Source organism: Dipteris shenzhenensis, chromosome 27, assembly GCF_047967505.1.
Source record: "Dipteris shenzhenensis isolate YYH24624 ecotype China chromosome 27, Dip_SZ_1.0, whole genome shotgun sequence".
Classification (NCBI taxonomy): Eukaryota; Viridiplantae; Streptophyta; class Polypodiopsida; order Gleicheniales; family Dipteridaceae; genus Dipteris; species Dipteris shenzhenensis.
In genome coordinates, this window is record NC_141622.1 from 35,289,985 (window position 1) to 35,309,382 (window position 19,398).

At 44.5% G+C, this 19,398-nt stretch overlaps 1 protein-coding gene across 3 annotated transcripts in view; it reads left to right on the forward strand.

Moving 5' to 3' along the window:
* Positions 1-549: 549 nt before the first annotated feature.
* LOC147884214 (uncharacterized protein At2g33490-like) overlaps positions 550-19,398 on the forward strand; it is a 32,838-nt gene continuing 13,989 nt past the window's right edge. For all 3 annotated transcript variants that reach the window (XM_087398566.1, XM_087398567.1, XM_087398565.1), the window contains exon 1: positions 550-887. In XM_087398566.1, the coding sequence (XP_087254692.1) occupies positions 771-887 (117 nt within the window). In that variant the 5' untranslated portion in view covers positions 550-770. The remainder of the gene's footprint in view (positions 888-19,398) is intronic.

Sequence of the window (19,398 nt, forward strand, 5' to 3'; positions counted from 1 at the left end):
TCTAAGATGAGGTTAGAAAAAAAAAAGCAATGAAAGTTGTTGGCTCGCCCCACCCTTGCTAATTAATGCCCAGCCCATTTCCCCTTCCCTCTCTCAAGCACCCCATCTCGAAAGCCGATAGATATGACCTTCAACTCATCCACGATGGGAAAATTGAGAGGCAAGAACGTGGCATCATAAAGGCGGGACAAGCCGCTTGATCGCGGTGTAAATTCTGCGCAACGTAGAGGCATGTCATTCGACAGTGGCGCCGTAGCAGCAGCTATTGCTAGCAACGCGACTAGTGTTGAGTTCTCAAGAAAGCTGTGGTTGGGCCGATTAGAGTGGGAGCAAGCAAATTTGCAATGTGCACAAAATGGGCTGAAGGAATATATTTAAAAAAAATATAAATATAAATATAAAAGAAAATATAAAGATAAATAAATAAATATAAATATAAATGAATAAAAATAAATAAATAAATAAATACATACATATAAAGATAAATAAATAAATAAATATACTTAAGCAAAACAAGAGGAGAGAAGGGAGAAGTGAACGTTAGCAAGGCCTTCGTCACAACTACGACCAAGCAAAGTTGACACTCTGCATCTTGGCCATAGCTTGGTCCAATTGTTTTTCTCCAGTCCTTGTTCCTCCTCTGTTTTTCCTCTTTTCCCCAGTCCTCCCACTCGCTCTCATTGCTTCCTCCATCCCCTAATTTTCAACCTCCCCTCTCCTCCCCTCCTCATTTTGGCTTCTTCAATGCCTTTTTGACTCCCTCCCCCACCATGAAGTCTCCCCTCAGGAAGTTGCGCGAATTCACGCACACCAGAAATGGCTCAAAGGACAAGCAACCTGTCCTCGAGCCTGCGCAGGAGCTGGACGATTTGAGAGCAGGCATGCAGGTCCTCCCTCCAGATCTTGAAGCTAGCTTTATATAGGATTGCTGTTCTTTTTTAGTGCTGACTATTTGCTCATCGCAACGGGTTGACTTGATCTTGTGCGTAACGCCGGTGCATTTTCCTTGACAACACTTTCAACTTTCTCATTGATTTGTGCTAGAGTCGAAGCTTACCCATTTTCGTTCACGGACGCATCTTTAAAGTAATCCTGTGGGCGTTAGGTCATGTTTAGCGAAATTGAGGGAGGAGGGACTGGTTTTCTCCAAGCCAAAGATGTAGGCTAAGATAAGATCAGACAACTTTCGATGCTCTTCGGTGAAATTTAGCTCGGTTTTCCCAGAAGGATGGCATTCTCTCTTTGAACGATCTGAACTTTTGATACATTCTTGCAGCTGAGAGTTTCTTTCAGCCGTAACCAGGTGTCAGAGGATGCTTCAGCGTGCTTGGATATGCATAGCTCCTTACACCTATCGAATTATTGGTTCCAGAAAGTCGAAAAAGGCCACATTGTGAGCTTTTGAATGGGCCAGTCCGCAAATGAGACAGACATCTTCGCAACAGGGGGCCTTCACTTGTGAAATGTACATCTGAACTTCATTGACTCCTACAGTAGGAAAATTTGGGGGCACTTCCTCTAAAAGAGGTCGGTGGGTGTCTTTTGTTGTGCAGGGGGAAAGCTGAAGAAGTTAACAAGATGAATTTCACATGTGGCCTGCCCGAGATGGTGCGTGAAAAAGGGGCGAATTGAAAGGAAGGAGAGAGAGAGAGAGAGAGAGAGAGAGAGAGAGAGAGATGGGAGGATTTCAAGGGATACAAATAGCAAGTGCAACAAGATGGTGCATAGAAGAATAAGATGGAGGATTTCAAGGGACACAAATAGCAAGTGCAACTTAGCCCAATCGTAAAAATCCAAATGGGAATTTCCAAAAATCAACACTTTTAGCTTCTCAAAGTGGAACCTCCAATTAAACCTTCCTATGGGCAGGCCAAAAAGAGATAGAGGACTTTGACATGTACTGTAGGTCACATGGGTTCAAGCCCAGCTCACAACAACTTATTCTTCATAGTAAAATAGTGCGTAGTAGAGAGTGATTTTTGAGATGGACAGTGGCAGGAGAGGTCTTCCAAATTCCGTTGGCGCGAGGTAGTATAAGTGCCAAAGCTGACCTATCTTTGGTGACATATTCAGTCAAGCATGGCGATAATTATCCTCTAGGTCACATTTACTCAAGCATGGCGGGTGTTAGCTGGGGTACATAATCCTCTTTGTTAAGCACTCTCAAGATTGGTGTATAAGGGGGCTAACTAGGCCCTACTAAATATAATCCAAAGCAAGCTGAGCCTAAAAAAGAACATGTCCCTCTTTATTTGGTTGTCAATCATTGCTTGTTAGCTTGTGGAGCTAGGCTAGAAGACAAAACCCTCAAGGTCTAGTGTACGTCTAGGCTTGTGCATGAATCCTAGATATTGACCTAGTGTATTCTAGGTCTATGGGTGGGAGGTGAGCTTGATGCTTACCTAGTCTCATAAATGCCTTCTAACTTGTAGGATCTCTTAGTTATTGCTCTATTGAAAATGGTTATGAGAGTGGGGACTTAACGACATTGGTATTAGAATGAGCCTTTCAAAGAAATCTGGAGAAAAGAGATTCATTTTGAAGTGCGTTTTTCAAGGTTTCCTTTTCCATTCAAATAATCATATCATGGCTGAAAATTGCCTTTGTTTCCTTGACCATACAATTGAAATGCTTTAATTGTAACAAAGAAAAGTAAACTGAAAAGTAAACTTCTGGCCTTATATTCTAGCGTCTTGTTGGAAAACAATTAACTTGGTGGCATGCACCATTGAATTGTACTCGTCAATAGCTTTATCATTGTTTATACTGTGTATGGTGGGTCCTAGCTTTAATCAAACGTGTGGGACATGTGTCCCCATTTGCATTTGTGTAGTTTACAGAGATGAGAGCTTTAGAAGCTCTCCATATCTGTAAATTGAGAGGTATAGGCTTGCATTCTCATGTGATGCCCTCTAGCTTCTAATCGATTCTACTTGCTTTTCAATACTCTTGTACGTACTTTAGTGTAATACGAACTTCCATTCTTCTTCATTTAAGCTCTTTGATCTTGAGAATGCTGCATTGTTACGCCAACCGTAATGTCAGAACTTGAAGGTGGGTTACGTTTAAGGGACGAAATTATAAAAGCAAGATTGTGCATTTATGTAAGGTTAGGACCTAGGGGCAAACTAGGTCCAACATAATTTAAGGATGCATTGAGGACCTAGTTCGCTTCCATGCGGGCCAGAGCTATGGCTCTGAAGTTACGGGGAGGCCTTCGATGCGATACGTGGCGATGGGCGACGCACGGGGTTGGGAGCCTGTGAAACTAGCGGGGTAGGCTGACGATGGACGACTCTGTGGCCTTGCAGCTTAAGTTCCAAAGAGGCTACGGTTAGCCTTGATGTGAGTTTGTGAAAAAGGCAATAGTCTTCGAGCACCGGCTTATCAGTCCTGGCATGTGCGACAATTAGAAGCCACACATTTTTTTTGGGTCGGTCGTCGAAAAAGCCCGTGAGCATTGAGGCTGATTCCGAACAGACAGCAGGCTGATTTTAAAAGAGAGAAGCGAACAACCAGGCAACTTTCTTTGGCATTCGTCAATTCTGTGTTTTTTTTTTTCCTGACCTTAGTCTTTGTTGATGCTCCGCTTGCATGAAGAGGTTCTTGTGAATATTTAGTGTGCATGAAGGTTCGATGCCATAGCAGGGTACATAGCAGACTTGGGATTTTTTTGACTTCTTCAAATGTCTGTGGGCAATCTGGGAGATTATGCTTGTGCATATGCCTTTGTGATAAAGTCAGTTTGTTTGCAGGAATTTCCCTATATAGGGAAAGGCGGTATTTGGATATATGCCTTTGTCAATTACCTAGTCAGTATAGTTGTCAGATTGCAGGTATTCCCTAGTATAGGGAATTGTGTCAGTTTATAAATACAGTGTTCTAGCGGTGTTTATTTATTTAAAAAAAAAAGAAAAAGCAAAACACCCATTGACTTGAATGGAAGCAGAAGAAGGAGCTTCCAGGATGGACCCTGTAGAGTCAGGAGTCCGGCCGACCCAGCAGGTATCGCACCCAGTAGTTCACACCTTATCTGGCAGGATTGCATTACTTGAGGATGCCTTGCAGCAGTTATTAGCACAACTGTTACAGGCAAATGCAAGGCAGTCTGAACTTAGAAGAGTGATACACAGTATGTCTGCCAGACCTTCTCGAGATGAGAAAGGAAAGGCTCCAATGGAACCGGAGTCTAGTGTCCATACGGTTGAGCCTAGGAAGGCTAAAGTACCTAATATTGCCAATTATAGGCCGGAAAAGTATTCTAGTCGGATGAATGACCGTAGTTCTGATGTCATTGAGACCTGGTTACACAAATGGGACGAGGCGTTTGCCATTTGTGAAATCAGAATGATATCAAGAAAATCCGCGAGGCCACCCACATGTTTAGTGAGGCAGCGGATCGGTGGTGGATTAAAGAACAGAAAGATGGTAATGCATCCACTACCTGGGAGGGGTTTAAAAGGGAATTCAGAAAACACTGCTTACCGCCTGACGAAGCATCCCGAGCTTGGGATCAGTATAGAAACCTTCGTCAGAGAAATTTGTCAGTGGCAGAATACACTGATAAGTTTTGAGAGAGCGTAATGAAGGTTGATGAACCCCTACCTCAATCAATCCAAGTGAAAGATTTCATATTTGGATTGAATGATCGGATTAAAATGGAAGTTCGGGCTAAGTATGCGAACACGTTGGATGATGCAATAGCCATAGCCCTGAACTATGAAGATGCCAAGGGCAGCAGGCCAAGTGGGTTTGCGCAGGTCGGAAGCCAGTATGGGTACCAGAAGAAATTTGGGTTTAAGAAGAAGTGGATTAGTAAAGGGAGTGGTTCTCAGCCGAGTGGTCAAGCCAAGTAGGCGAAACCAGCTGAAACTCCTAAATCAAGTACCACCATTGGAGTGAAGAGGAAAGTAACACCAATGGCAGCCCGGGCTTGGTCAAAGTCTCCCTTAAACCCAGAGCAAAGAGAAAAAGCGAGGAGAGAAGGCTTGTGTTTTGCTTGCCTTTAGCCTCATCAGTGGAAGGATTGTCCACGAAATAAGGATCGTCGGATGGCTAAGATGGTAGTCTCAGAATGCGACGTGGAAATGGAGGGAAGTCCCAGAGCGGAACAGATGCAGATTCAGCTAGCGGGATCTTCTCAGAGGTCAGTACCTTGTTTGTTATGTGTGTCTATTGCTAAGCTAGTAACGAGTGCACCTGATAACATCCTATCTAAGCCCGCAGCAATGGGGTATACAGCCTTTAATGATACGGAGTTAATTAAGATGAAAGGGCAAGTGGCCAATCATGATGTCATTGTGTTGTTTGACTTGGCGTCAACACACAATGTGATTAACACCAAGCTCGTGAAGAGGCTGAAGTTAAAGACTAGCCCATCTGACTATGCGTATACAGTCAGGATGGCAGATAGAAGTTCAACTGAAGTATGGGACCAAAGGATTACCCAGTTGGAGCTTCGTATTCAGGACTATGCTGAGAAGCTTGATTTTGAAATGACTAAGCTTGCTCATGCAGATATAGCCCTGGATATGGCGTGGCATTCTAGGAAGAATCCAGTCATTGATTGGAAAAAGCACGTATATCAATTCAAGATGAATGATGTGCTTTATGTCTTACGAGGTGAAAAAGATATACCTCAGGGACCGTTGGTTTCCGTGATGGAAATCCGAAAAGCTCAAGAAGAGTTTTTATTTCAGTGTACGGCATCGATAGAGCCGGTTGATGATTCTTCGGCTAGCACTGATGTTGTTCAAAGTGGTGAGATGACCAAGCTGGCTCTCTGACTGTTTTAGGGATGAGCTACCTTATGGGTTACCTCCAGAGCAGAATGTTCAGCATAAGATTGAACTAATCCCGGGGGCAGATTTTGTAAATAGACCTCCCTATCGAATGAGTTTTACCGAAGAAGCGGAGGTGCGAAGGCAACTGGAAGAATACCTCAAGTTGGGGCAGATTCAACCAAGTTTCTCACCCTTTGCTTCGCTAGTGATATTAAAGAAGAAAAAGGATGATACGTTTCGCCTCTGTATAGATTACAGAGCATTGAATAATATCACTGTTAAGAACAGGTATCCGATGGCTCGGATTGATGATTTGCTAGATGCATTACATGGAGCCGTGATTTTCAGCAAGATAGATCTTAAGTGTGGCTACCATTAGATCCGGATTAGAGCCGAGGATGTGCATAAAACCGCTTTCAGAAGCAGGTTTGGTCATTATGAGTTTTTGGTGATGCCCTTCGGACTTACCAATGCTCCAGCTACATTCGTCATGCTTATGAACGATTTACTACGTCCGTATATCGGAAAGTTTGTAGTACATTTTATTGACGATATTCTGGTATTCAGTAAAAGTATTACTGAGCATCGTGAACACTTAAGAATAGTGTTCAGTACTTTGAGGAAAGCCAATCTTTATGTAAATAAGAAGAAAACTATACTGTGTATGGTTAGACTTGAATATTTAGGATTCATAATTACTCCAGAGGGGGTAGAAATGGATCCAAAGAAAGTGGCTGCGATACTGACTTGGCCAATCCCTCAGAGTCTGACCACTTTGCGATCATTCTTGGGATTTGTCCAATTTTATCGAAGACATATCAAAGGATATTCCGAAATAGTATCGCCATTGACTAATCTGACCTTAGATAAAGTACCTTTTATATGGGGACAGAATCAACAAGAAAGTTTTAACACCATAAAGCAAGCTGTGGTCACAGGACCGGTGTTAAAAATAGTTGATCCCTAGAAACGGTTGTTTTCGGAAACCGATGCAAGTGGCATTGCGGTAGGAGCGGTTCTTCTTCAAGAGGGAAGGCCAGTAGCCTTTGAAAGCAAGAAGCTTTCTTCCTCTCAGCGAAATTGGCCAACTCATGAATTGGAGTTGTATGCTGTTATCCATGCTTTGAAAACATGGAGGCATTATTTGTATGGTTCAGAGTTTTATGTGGATGTGGATCATGATACTCTGAAACATTTTTGTAAACAGCCTGACTTGAGGGGCCGCCAAGCTAGGTAGGCAGAGCTCATGCAGGAGTTTAATATGATGATTCGGTACCGAAGAGGGAAGGATAATAAGGTTGCTGATGCGTTGTCTCGCATTATGCACAATATGAGTTTTATGGTATTAGAGAGTGCTCTAATGACCGAGATTAGAGAAACTCAAAAGGTGGACGAGTTTGTCCAGAGCTAATGGCCTAAAGCTCAGGTGTTTAGACCCGGGGAAGAAAAGGATGACTAGGCATCCAGAAAAGGCCAAACATATGCAAGATATACCATAAGGGATGGTATGCTGAAAAGAAATGGCAAGGTTGTAGTACCTAGTCAGAATGATCTCAGGCAGAGAGTCATTCGACAGTGCCATGATAGCCCATGCGTGGGACACCCAGGAGTCGAGAAGACCTATGATCTCGTGAAGCGAGATTTCTTTTGGCCAAAGATGAAAAAGCATATTCATGAATATGTGACACTGTGTTTTTCGTGTCAGGTAAGCAAGGCCGAGCGGGTGAAGCCACCCAGACTTTTACAGCCCTTGGAGATACCACTAAGTAAGTGGGAGAGTATTTCCATGGACTTTATTGTAGAGCTGCCTACGACACAAGGTGGATATGATTCTATCCTTGTGATGGTTGATCGTCTAACCAAGATGGCTCACTTTATTCTGACTAGAGAGTCTGTTAGTGCCCCGCAAGTGGCGGATTTGTTTATTAGACATATATTTCGTCTGCATGGATTGCCTAGATCCATAGTGTCAGACAAAGATGTCAGATTTACCGGTCATTTTTGGACAGCGGTATTTGAGACACTAAGGATTGAGTTGGGAATGAGTAGTGGGGATCATCATGAAACGGATGGTCAGACGGAGAGAGTCAACCAGATTTTAGAGGATATGTTGAGGGCATATGTGTCATTGAGGCAACATATGTGGGACAAGTGGTTGCCATTGTTAGAGTTTGCCTACAATGATAGAAAACATTCCTCTATGGAGTTTAGTCCGTTTGAATTGAATTATGGCTATAGACCAGCAAATCCAACTACAGTTGGAATATCTCAGAGAGTGTCTAGTGCCGCGAACTTTGTGGTTCAGATATGGGAGATGCTAGCACTTGCGAGAGCTAATATCCGCCAGGCTATGGATAGAGCCAAGGCGTATGTGGATGAAAACCGGTCTATAAGAGAATTTAAGGAAGGAGAAAAAGTTTTTCTTAGAGTTCCTTCGCACTCGAAGTTGTTAACTTCAGGAGAGTGTGCTAAGTTATCACCTCGATATTGTGGGCCGTGGTTAATTCTAAAGAGAATAGGCAAGGTGGCCTATAAATTAGAATTGCCACAGGGTTGCAAGGTGCACCCGGTTTTTCATGTTTCGCGCTTAAAGAAATTTTTACATACAGGTGACTCACTAATCGAAGGTGTGGTTTTGTTTCAGGAGATAGAGGATAATGCAAGACGCAAACCAACAAGAATCCTGGACCGAGGAACAATGCAAGTGCGCAATTGGAAGATACCCACGGTGTTGGTTGCATGGCATGGTCAGCCTCTATCAGAAGCTACCTGGGAATCCGTATACCAGTTGCGGAGAGTGTTCCCAGACTTTATCATTGAGGACGCTGATGTCTGAAGAGGGAAGGAATGTTACGCTCTAGCTGAGGTGGCATGACCTTGGAAGAATCAGTTGACATTTCCCTTAAGGATCTACGCTTGTAATATATTTGTTTGCGCTTCATGTACGTAAGCAGATGCGACAGGCAGAGCAACAAGGAGCGTAGCTGTACGAAAGGGGTGGGATCTGTACGTGATCTGTATGGACGTCCGTACAGTCATACGGACTGTATGGATGGAACGCGACTCGAGCTGTTGAAGGTTGTGAGCAATGCAGATCCGGAGGCAGGGGAGCAGGTCCTAGGAGCTCTGATACCACTGTAGGTATGGTGAGTGTGGGAGCAAGTACAAGAGTCGAGGCTGATGTAGGCCATCTTCTCCCGGTTCTAGTGATGCCCTATGGGCCCTGGTATGTGCCTTGTAGGCATAGTTATAGGTACTCTAGTATTTTAGTGCCTTTTATGCCACATAGGACATTTAGTCCTATGTGACACCTAGGACACTTAGTCCTAGGGTCTACCTTCAAGTACTATCTACTTCCCTTTTCATCTAATCTAGTTGACGTGACGGCTGATATCCATCAACTCTTGAATCTTGTGCTTGCTCACTCGTTTATCGATCCTTCAGTGGTATCAGAGCGGGTATTGCTTGTGTCTTCCAGCTCCCCTCAGCTCCCCGAGTCTTCCATTGCTCATTGGGACTCTGCTGCTCTGCTGGTCGTCACTGTTCCAGCTTGTTCGAGGCTCTTCAACTGCTGTCTAAAGCTTCCAGAGCCATTTTGTCGCCATAACTTACCTCATTGCTGCTTTCCAACAGAGGAGACTACTTCTAGGCCCTGCTGCAGCCCTTTTGAGGTCTTCTACAGCACCCGTGGCCATCTGCCGCCATTTTTGTGCTGCAGATCCAGGCGCCCAGCTCCTGTGACCTCAACCAGACTCAAATCTAGGCGCCCAGATCCCGCGACCTCTCCAGAGCCATCAGTAGGAGGCGTCCTGCTGTCATGACCTGTCCAGAGCCCTCCATAGGAAACATTTGCAGCCACGCTCACATTTTGAGGTGTGTGAGGGGTGTTCCAGCTCTGCTCCTGTAAGAAATCCTAGATTTACTATATTTAGAAATGTGCTAAGGAACAGAAAGGAGATTGAAATAGCAGAGAACAAGGAATATTTGTATTGCTTGAGTGTCTGTAGTGTGTCATCCATACAATTGGGCCTCTCTTATATAGAGAGTGAAGAGTCACACATGAAAAGGTGTGTACTCCAAAGTGTATGTGCATGAAGAGGTGTGTACCCCTTGTGAAGGGTGTGACCCTTGATGAGAGGGTACATTACAATAGGAGTGTCTCTTCAATAGAATGTCTCTTGTGAAGGATTGTGCCTCATAGGAAGTGTCCCGTCGAAAGGGCATATCCTTCCACAAGTGTCCATTCATCAAACCATCCATAAGTCTAAGATATAGAGAAAGGAATACGTCTCAGATTGTGACATCCCCTCCCACTCAAAATAAGACCTTGGTGGAGATAATGAACTGATGTAGAAAATCTTCTGTTCGGAAGTCGAAGGTTGATCTTTTGAAAGAACTTGTACTCCTGTGCCGAAGTCTTTATCATTGAAATACTTTCCTTTGAATGAATTCGGAACATCCACAGATAATGTAGAGATTACCATAGCTGATGCTAGAGTTAACCTGCTGAGAGCATCTGCAACTACATTGCGCAGTCCTAGAATGTACTCAATGGTCATGTGAAAGTTGGCCAGAAACTCAACCCAGCGTGCTTGTCGAGCGTTCATGACTGGCTGAGTAAAGATATACTTCAGAGAGTGATGGTTTGTCTTGACCACCGAGTCGGCCCCCATGAGATAATGTTTCCAAGAGCGATAAGCATGTACAACGGCAAGAAACTCCTTATCATAAACTGGGTATCAGGTTTGGATATCGAAATGTTTATGGCTGTCAAAAGCAATAACTCTGCCTTCTTGCATCAAGACTGCTCTTGTAGCGATGTCGGAAGCGTCGGTCATGACCTCAAATGGAAGGTTTGGGTAAGCAATAGCCATAACTGGTGTGGTAGTGAGTGCTTGCTTAAGTTGTTGGAAACTATACTCTGTTTCGGGAAGCCACTGAAAAACTGCTGTGCTTTTTAATAATTCGGACATAGGAGCTGCAATTTCGGAAAACTGATAGACCTTTGAATGGTAGAAGTTTGCCAATCTGAGAAAAGAGCGGACATCATGAACAGTCTTAGGAGTAGGCCAGTTGCGGATTACCTCGACCTTCTTGGGATCCACAGAGATGCCTTGAGCTGAAATAACATGTCCCAAATATTCGAGTTGGGTCTTGAAGAACTCACTCTTCTCAATGTTGATGTAGAGAGAATTTGCGCGGAGAACTTCAAAAACTTGGTGAAGATGTTGTTTGTGCTCATGTAGGGATCTGCTGAAAACAAGGATGTCATCGAGGTAAACGATGACGAACTTATCAAGAAAAGGCCTGAAGATGTCGTTCATTAGTGTCATGAATGTGGCCGGGGCATTGTTTAATCCAAAAGGCATGACCAAACATTCATAGTGTCCATACTTTGTTCGAAAAGCTGTCTTGTACTCATCGCCTTCTCGTATGCGAATTTGATGATAACCTGAACGAAGATCAATCTTTGAGAATTGTGTTGCGTGTAGAAGTTGATCGAAGAGGTCATCAATGCGAGGCAATGGATACTTGTTTTTGATAGTGAGCTTGTTGAGGGCTTGGTAGTCGATGCAGAGGCGCATTGACTTATTCTTTTTTTCCACAAGCAGTACAGGAGATCCAAAAGGGCTGCGGCTGGGCCGAATGTGACCTTTGTCGAGCAGTTCGATCGCCTGTCTTTGGATTTCTTCATTTTGAGTGTAAGAAACCCGATAAGGAGGTTTCGACGGTGGATTACTGCTAGGAATAAGTTCGATTGGGTGATCCACTGGTCGTCGAGGTGGTAACTGCTTTGGCAATTCCTGTGGAAAAATATCCAGGTAGGGCTGGATTTCTTCATTTTGAGTGTAAGAAACCCGATAAGGAGGTTTCGACGGTGGATTACTTCTAGGAATAAGTTCGATTGGGTGATCCACTGGTCGTCGAGGTGGTAACTGCTTTGGCAATTCCTGTGGAAAAATATCCAGGTAGGGCTGGAAAAAAGGGTTGGTTGAGGTACTCAGGAGGATCCTTTGTTGGTGTCTCCTCTACTGCCGTAACCAACAGAAGTGAAGTCTTTACTTGACGTTTACGAATCCACTTCTTTACTTGTAGGGCAGAGGCAATTGGGGTTGAAGGAGAGTCCCTAGAACCAGTTAGCAAAATAAGTTTTCCCTGGTGGACAAACTGGATAGTATGGCTGCGAAAACTGATTGATGGATCATAGTCGTAGAGCCACTGTTGTCCGAGTATGACATCGTACCGAGAAAGAGACATGATGTCGAAGTTCAACTTGTCCGTATAATGTTGGATGCGAAAAGACAAGTTTTTGATCCTGGTGTTGCACAAGAAGGTAGTTCCATTTGCGAGTTCAATCTGATAGTCCATGGGACTAGGATTGGTGGTCAACCGAAGTTTGTCGAACATAGAACTAGCTAGGAAGTTATGAGAGCAGCCACTGTCGATGAGGATAGTGACCGTTGTTCCACGAATTGATCCTTGGACACAAAGTACTTGAGTGGCTAGGGAAGGCTCGGGGTTGTTGGCAAGGCTCATGTGGATGGTATTTGCCATTCGAACAGCTTTGCCTTTCTTGTCTTGTGCTGGGGTAGCATCTTCTATTTGGGAAGTGCTAGGTTCCATATTGGAATTTTGCTTTGGTCGCTTGGGACAATCGAACCATCTATGGTCGCCTGTACAGATGGTACAAAGTCCTTTTGTGCTGGAGTTGTTCTTCTTATCAATGGCCGCACCTTTATGTTGGGGATGACGGTGATGACTTTGTGAAGAAGAAGAGGCTCGATCCTTGGAGGAGTGCTTCTGTTGGAATCCAGCATACGATTTCTGAGACTTGTGGGGATCTTGAGACTGTCGCTGACCTTGATTACCCGAGTTTTTTCTAAACTTGGGGTTATCTTGAGGGCGAGCACCTTTGGCCATAGTAGAGTTTGGTGTTCTATTAGCACTTTGCTTCCCTGTGTTTTGGAAATCAGTAATGCGCTCTGTGTAAGCAATAGCGCTAGCCGTGGTGGTGATGTTTGCTTTAAGGACATCAATGCGTAACGAGGGGTTTAGGCTTGAGATGAAAGCATGAAGGCGATCATCATCAGTTAAACCATCAATCTCCAGCACCAATGTGGTGAACTGAGAGATGTAGGAAGACAGGGAGCTTATTTGCTCCAACTGTCTGAGTTTTGAACGTGCTTGGAAGTCCGCATTGGCAGGTATGAACTGCTTACGGAGCACGTGTTCAAAACGTTCCCTAGTTAACACACTTTTGCCGTCCTTTAAGCTTCGTTGCCACCATAAGAAAGCTGTATCCTTGAGGAGGGAGGCTGCCAAGGCAATCTTTTTGCCTTCAGTGAGGTCAACACTATCAAAGTACATGCACAGTTTTGCGAGCCATTGGTCAACTGTTCGGCGATTTTGTTGACCATTGTAGGCTTCCGGAACTTTAATGTCAAGTCTTTTAGTTTTGGAAGCTTGGAGTAAACGGTAGAGGGCACGGAGTTGAGTGTTTTCTACCTCTGGTGGGAATGAGTCCACATAGTCGTCTGGTTGCGTCACGTCATCCTCTGTATGTGTGGTACTGCGAGAATCTTGGAGTTGTTGGGCTTTCTGGACCAAGTCGGAGATGCTGTCCTGAAGCTGGGAAATTTGAAGTTGAAGTAGTGCTTTGCCTTGTAAGTTGACTTCAGGGGTCTTTTTTGGACTTGAGTCACTTATCTCCGGAGAGGCTGCACGCGAGCGTTGCGACATATCTGAGATCCCTGTGAGAAAAGCACGAACCTGCGCTCTAGTTTGTACCATTCCTGGAAGAAGATTCGGGCTGCTCCCTGAGGTTGCTCATGTTGGAGGGGGTAGGAGAAGCAGGATGGAACCAGCCGTGGAAATCTGGTAAAGGAGGTCCTGTCTGAGGTAACACTGGTGATGCCGAAATGGGTGTTATTGCTCGTGAGAGTACAGGGGTAGGTTGCAGAGTCCACGGATCTGAGAAGGGATAAGGAGCTGCTGTCGGAAGTGGAGGATATCCAGGAGGAGTGCCTTCAGAGTGTAAATACTGTCTTGGGGAAGGTACAACCTGTATAGGGGGATATCTGGGAGCTGAAGGAGGTGGAGAGTACCCTGGAGATGCTGAAGCCGAGGGGTAAAAGTCTCTCCAAAGATGGACAGCAAACTCGTGAGGAATATCGGGTTTTGGGTATCTACGTGTCTCGTGGAACACAACCTGGACTGTGCTGAGGAAGTAATGTAACTGAGGTGCCTCACGCAGAAGGTATAGGATGTGGTCCAAGTCACTAGAAGGGCACGTGACACAGAAGACCCACGATGCAAAAGCTCCGAAATGGGCTGGTTGTGCAATCTGAACACGATATTGTGTGGTAGATGATGCCTGAGGTGTCCTTGAAGGGACTGGGGAATTACCAGGGGTTTCCATGCTTTAAGGAGGAGGCTTTCATTTGCTGTAATTTGATAATGAGCGTCAAATAACAATATGAAAGAGAATCCTTAGAAATAAATGGAAAGAATCCACCTGGCATAGATTAGATCTGCCAATTAGTTGCATAGCAAGGCTTGAAAATCTCTGGTCCGGAGGTCCATTGATTAAGAGGCGCCTGGCGAGACTTTCAAAGCGGAGTAAGGCGTGGCAGAGGCGATTAACAGAAGAGGGCAGATTGCGTGGAACCTGGCGCTGTCTTCTGCGTTGAGACTGTGCTATTTGCTGCGTACCATGGAAGTGCAGGGCTTGGCCTGCCGCTGTTCACAGGCTAAGGTGGCGAGATGAGCCAGCAGGATCCAGGCTGGTCTGAATCAAGATGAAAAGGGCATCGAGGCTGCTGATCACAAGCAGGGGAGGCTTAGAAGAAATTCGCTGGCAGAGGCTTGAAACAAATCGTTGCATCTGGCGATGTTCTTGCTTCCTGGCTGATTTGCGGGCAGCAAAGGCTGTTGATCGCAGGTGATCATGGCGAATTTCTGGCACCTTGGCGTTGTTTGCAGAAATCGAGGCAGCAAGTTGACGATAGAGGCTGCAAAGGGGGTCTGTTCGACCACCAGGTCTTGCAGGCAGGTATGCAATAGAGCCAGCTGGTACAGGCCATGGAGAACGAATGCCAGATGGAGGCCTGACGAGGGGCACTGCTTGCTGCAGGGATATGGCGTAGACACGTATGGCAGAAAAGGCGAAACTTAATGCAGGAATTCACGTTTTTTGATTTGGGCGCCTAGTGCTGGGTGGTGGTTACGAGAAAATTAAAACGTGGGTTTAATTAACCCTTGGGTAGTCTAGGGCTAGGCCTTAGGTATGGGGCTGGTTTTCCTTTTTATCCCTTTTAGGTACCCTTTTGTAGGGTGCTTGGTGCCAAAAGGTGTGCCTATTCTAAGGGGTGTGACCCTTGGAATAGGTGTACCTTTTCATGTGTGACCCTGTTTTAAAAAGGGGTGTCCCCACACGAAAAGAGGTGTCCTTTTTTCCACGATGGGGTGTGTCCCTTGGGTGAGTCGTCAAAACTCTTCATCAAAAGGTGTGTCTGATGGTGGAAAAGGTGCGTTCCGTGGTTTTGGGACAGCCCAAGCACATGAAAAGACACGATTTTTGTCGTGTCCATTCACATCAACTCATGATGTGGGGGAGATGGAGAGGCCATTGATGACTTTAGGTGGGGTTGGCGCTAAAAATGTGTATGCTCATTTTCTCCATCTCTTCCATGCACAATGTGCACGGATATCCTTCTAGCGGAAAGAGATGTATCAGATAGGCGCTAGAAGGTGGGGGGCATTTCCTACAGGCAGGAGCGAAATTTGCTCTGATACCACTGTAAGAAATTCTAGATTTACTATATTTAGAAATGTGCTAAGGAACAGAAAGGAGACTGAAATAGCAGAGAACAAGGAATATTTGTATTGCTTGAGTGTGTGTAGCGTGTCATCCATACAATTGAGCCTCTCTTATGTAGAGAGTGAAGAGTCACACATGAAAAGGTGTGTACTCCAAAGTGTATGTGCATGAAGAGGTGTGTACCCCTTGTGAAGGGTGTGACCCTTGATGAGAGGGTACATTACAATAGGAGTGTCTCTTCAATAGAATGTCTCTTGTGAAGGGTTGTGCCTCATAGGAAGTGTCCCGTTGAAAGGGCATACCCTTCCACAAGTGTCCATTCATCAAACCATCCATAAGTCTAAGATATAGAGAAAGGAATACGTCACAGATCGTGACAGCTCCAGCCACTTTTTGCACTTCAACCTGCTGCAGCAGCTCTGTGGTCTGTCATATTCTACCTATAGAGGTCTTTTGGGTCTCAGCCTTCAGTTCAGGGGACTAGAAGCTGATTTACAAGCAACATTTGCTGTCCCTTACTGTTTTTTGACAGTTTTTACTGTCAAACCCTAATTTCCAACAGGAAAATTTAGAACTTTTGACATTTGGGCCTTCAACCTGTCAATACAACACTTTGGACAAGGTTGACAACTGAAATCCTTCCAAAAATTGAAGTTTTCAGTAAAATTCAGGTTGAGGACTGTCACATTCTGCCACGTCATCACTCAGGCCGACAAAATTTGGGCCTTTTGTGTTGGGAGCTCAATTTCAGCTGGTAACTCTGTTCCTATACCTTGCTGCACATATTTTCAGTCTATTTGCTCTCTCTATTTTATCATCTGAGCAAGAAAATGCACCGTGAATCCTTGAGGCCCAGTGCAGCCTCCTGGAAATATCTATTGTTGGCTCACAGGTATTTGGGACAGTAAGACATATTTTTGCAGTTTAAAGCCTTGAGGCTATCCTTTGGTCACTTTGTTAGTGCATTTCTATCAGTACTATTTACAATGGCTGGGAACAATCACGACTTATTTGGCATTCTTCGTGAGGATGATAAATTGGATGGGACCAACTATCCGATGTGGTCTTATCTCATGAAACATATTCTTGTTGCAAGGCACTTTTGGAATATTGTTTCAGGGGTTGATCTGAGGCCAGCCAATGCTACAGTGGCGGCCCCTATTGCTGGTCCCTTTGCAGAGGGTACTACTCCTGATGCTTTATCCTCTAGCACCCCTGTTGCTGCTCCTCCAACTCAGGAACAATCAAGATGGGATGCAAGAGATGCAAATGCACATTCCCATATTGCTTTATCATGTAAGAGAATCATTATTCCACACATCCGGTCTTGCAGGACAGCAAAGGATGCTTGGGACAAATTGGCTTCTCTTTATTAGATTCGCAATGAGGCACGTGTTGCATATTTAAGAAGGCAATTGCAGCAAGTCAGTATGAATGAAGGTGACTCTATGGATGCATACCTGACAAAGGTCAAGGATCTCATTGAACAACTTGCCAATATTGATGAGGTGGTGCCAAATTCGCAGCTTGTCAGTACCACATTGAATGGACTGCCAGATACATATCAAGGGTTTGCTACAACCCTTCGATTAGTGGCCATGGGTAATCCAGACCACTACTCTTTTGATCAGCTAGTTACTTTGCTTTTGAGCTAATAGACAAGCTATTATTCCTGATCCTGCATTTGCTTCACAACAGACAGGAAGAGGCAAGGCTTCCAAGCCTATGGGCAAGCCTAAGTATGGGCCTAACAGTGGCAATTCCTCCAATGCATCTAAAAATACAGTAGATAAGTCAAAGAAGAAAAGATGCAACTATTGTCGCAAGCCCGGGCATGAAATTTCAGAATGCAGGAAGTGCATTTCTTCGAAGAAAAAGAAAGCAGGATTGATAGTTAATGCCTCACATGCAATTGAATCCCACGAGCCAGCAGATGCCTCACACGCACATGCTCTCCAGGATGATTGGGCATGGGCTGTCCATTGCTCCTTTGATCCCTCCCAAGTTGATGCATTCTTTACTGCTAATGATGCTCAGTCTTGGTATTTTGATAGTGGTGCTTCCAAGCACGTCACATCTTGCAGACAGTTGTTTCATTCCTTAGTTGATGCACCTCGTGGGTGAACTGTCACATGCGCTAACAATGCCTCCTATGCTGTAAAAGGAATTGGAGATGTGCAGCTCACATCCATTACAAGCCATCCTGTCACTTTGACTAATGTTCTTTTCGTGCCTGGAATAGAAGTCAACTTGATTTCAATTTCAGCAATTGCCACTTCCGGTTTCAGAGTGATTTTCGATGGATACAGACGCCTAGTATATGATCTTCGTGATGACAATGCCATAGTTCTCACTGGCACTTGGAAAAAGGGGCTTTATCATCTTGATGATCACTCAGTTGCACTCTCTATTGAAGCATTTGCTATTTCAGATTCACAGCTTGTTGTGGCAAGAGAGAATGGGTCATCTCAATTATAGAGCTCTTGCTAAGTTACATTCACAGGACATGGCAAATGATGTACCTCAAATTCTCACAGTTTCTAAACATGTGTGTGAGGGTTTTCTTTTGGGTAAGATGCATCGGTTTCCTTTTCAAAAGAATTGTCCAAAACTCTCACAAAGGAAATTACAGCTAGTGCACAGTGATGTCTGTGGCCCAATGAGGACAAATGCCATTGGGGATACACATATTTCATGATTCTCATTGATGACTTCACAAGATATTGCTGGGTATATGCTTTAAAAGCCAAATCTGAAGTATTCTCATGCTTTCAAAGGTGGCTGAATATGGTTGAGAATGAATCAGGATGCAAGCTTGTCACCCTCAACACAGATAGGGGGGAAGAGTATATGTCAAAGGAGTTTGATGCATTTTTGTCTTCACGGGGCATTGTTCACTCATGCACTACTCCTTACACTCCTCAGCATAATCCTGTTCCTGAAAGGAAGAACAGGTCCACTATGGAGATGGCCAGATGCATGCTTAAGGCTAAGTCCTTGCCCAATAAATTTTGGCTGATGCAGTGATGTGTGCTAACTATGTGCTGAATAGATCACCTACAAGGGCATTGAAGACTGTTACACCTTATGAAGCATGGAAAGGCAGGAAGCCTTCACTTTCACACATGAGAGTTTTTGGGTCTCTTGCATATGTTCATGTACCATCTTAGCTGAGACATAAGCTTGATGACAAGGCAATCAAATGCATATTTATTGGTTACAGCCAGGAGAGCAAAGGGTATAGGTTATACCAACCAAATACCGGGAAGATTATTGTCAGTAGAGATATAATCTTTGCTGAACATTCGGCTTCTCCTCTTGTGGACTGCAAAGCCAACCCAGAAGTTGACATGTTTGATGCCTTTGATTCTTGGTTACCTCTGCCTTCCTCAAAGGGGGACTTTGACCAGCAACATGAGCCTCCTACAGGCCCTCCAACAAGCAATGATCAGCCAGTACCCCATGCTGATTTGCAGGTTTCTCTTCCAACACAAAATGATCCCACTATTCATGATTCAGTGATTGAAGAAAGAGCTGTCAATGGACAGCAAAGGCATGTTCCCAAATGGCTTCTTGAAACATTGAGGGACAGCAAACAAGATCAACCTTTTGCTGCCTGGACAAGATCAGGGAATAGACAGATGCATGGTCACTTTCTTGAGTTTGCACTCCTTGCTACAGCTTGCAATGAAGAGCCTTTGTGCCATAAAGATGCTTTTGACAGCAAAGAGTGGATGGATGCAATGAGAGCTGAGTTACAATCCATTGCCAAAAATGACACATGGGAATTAGTAG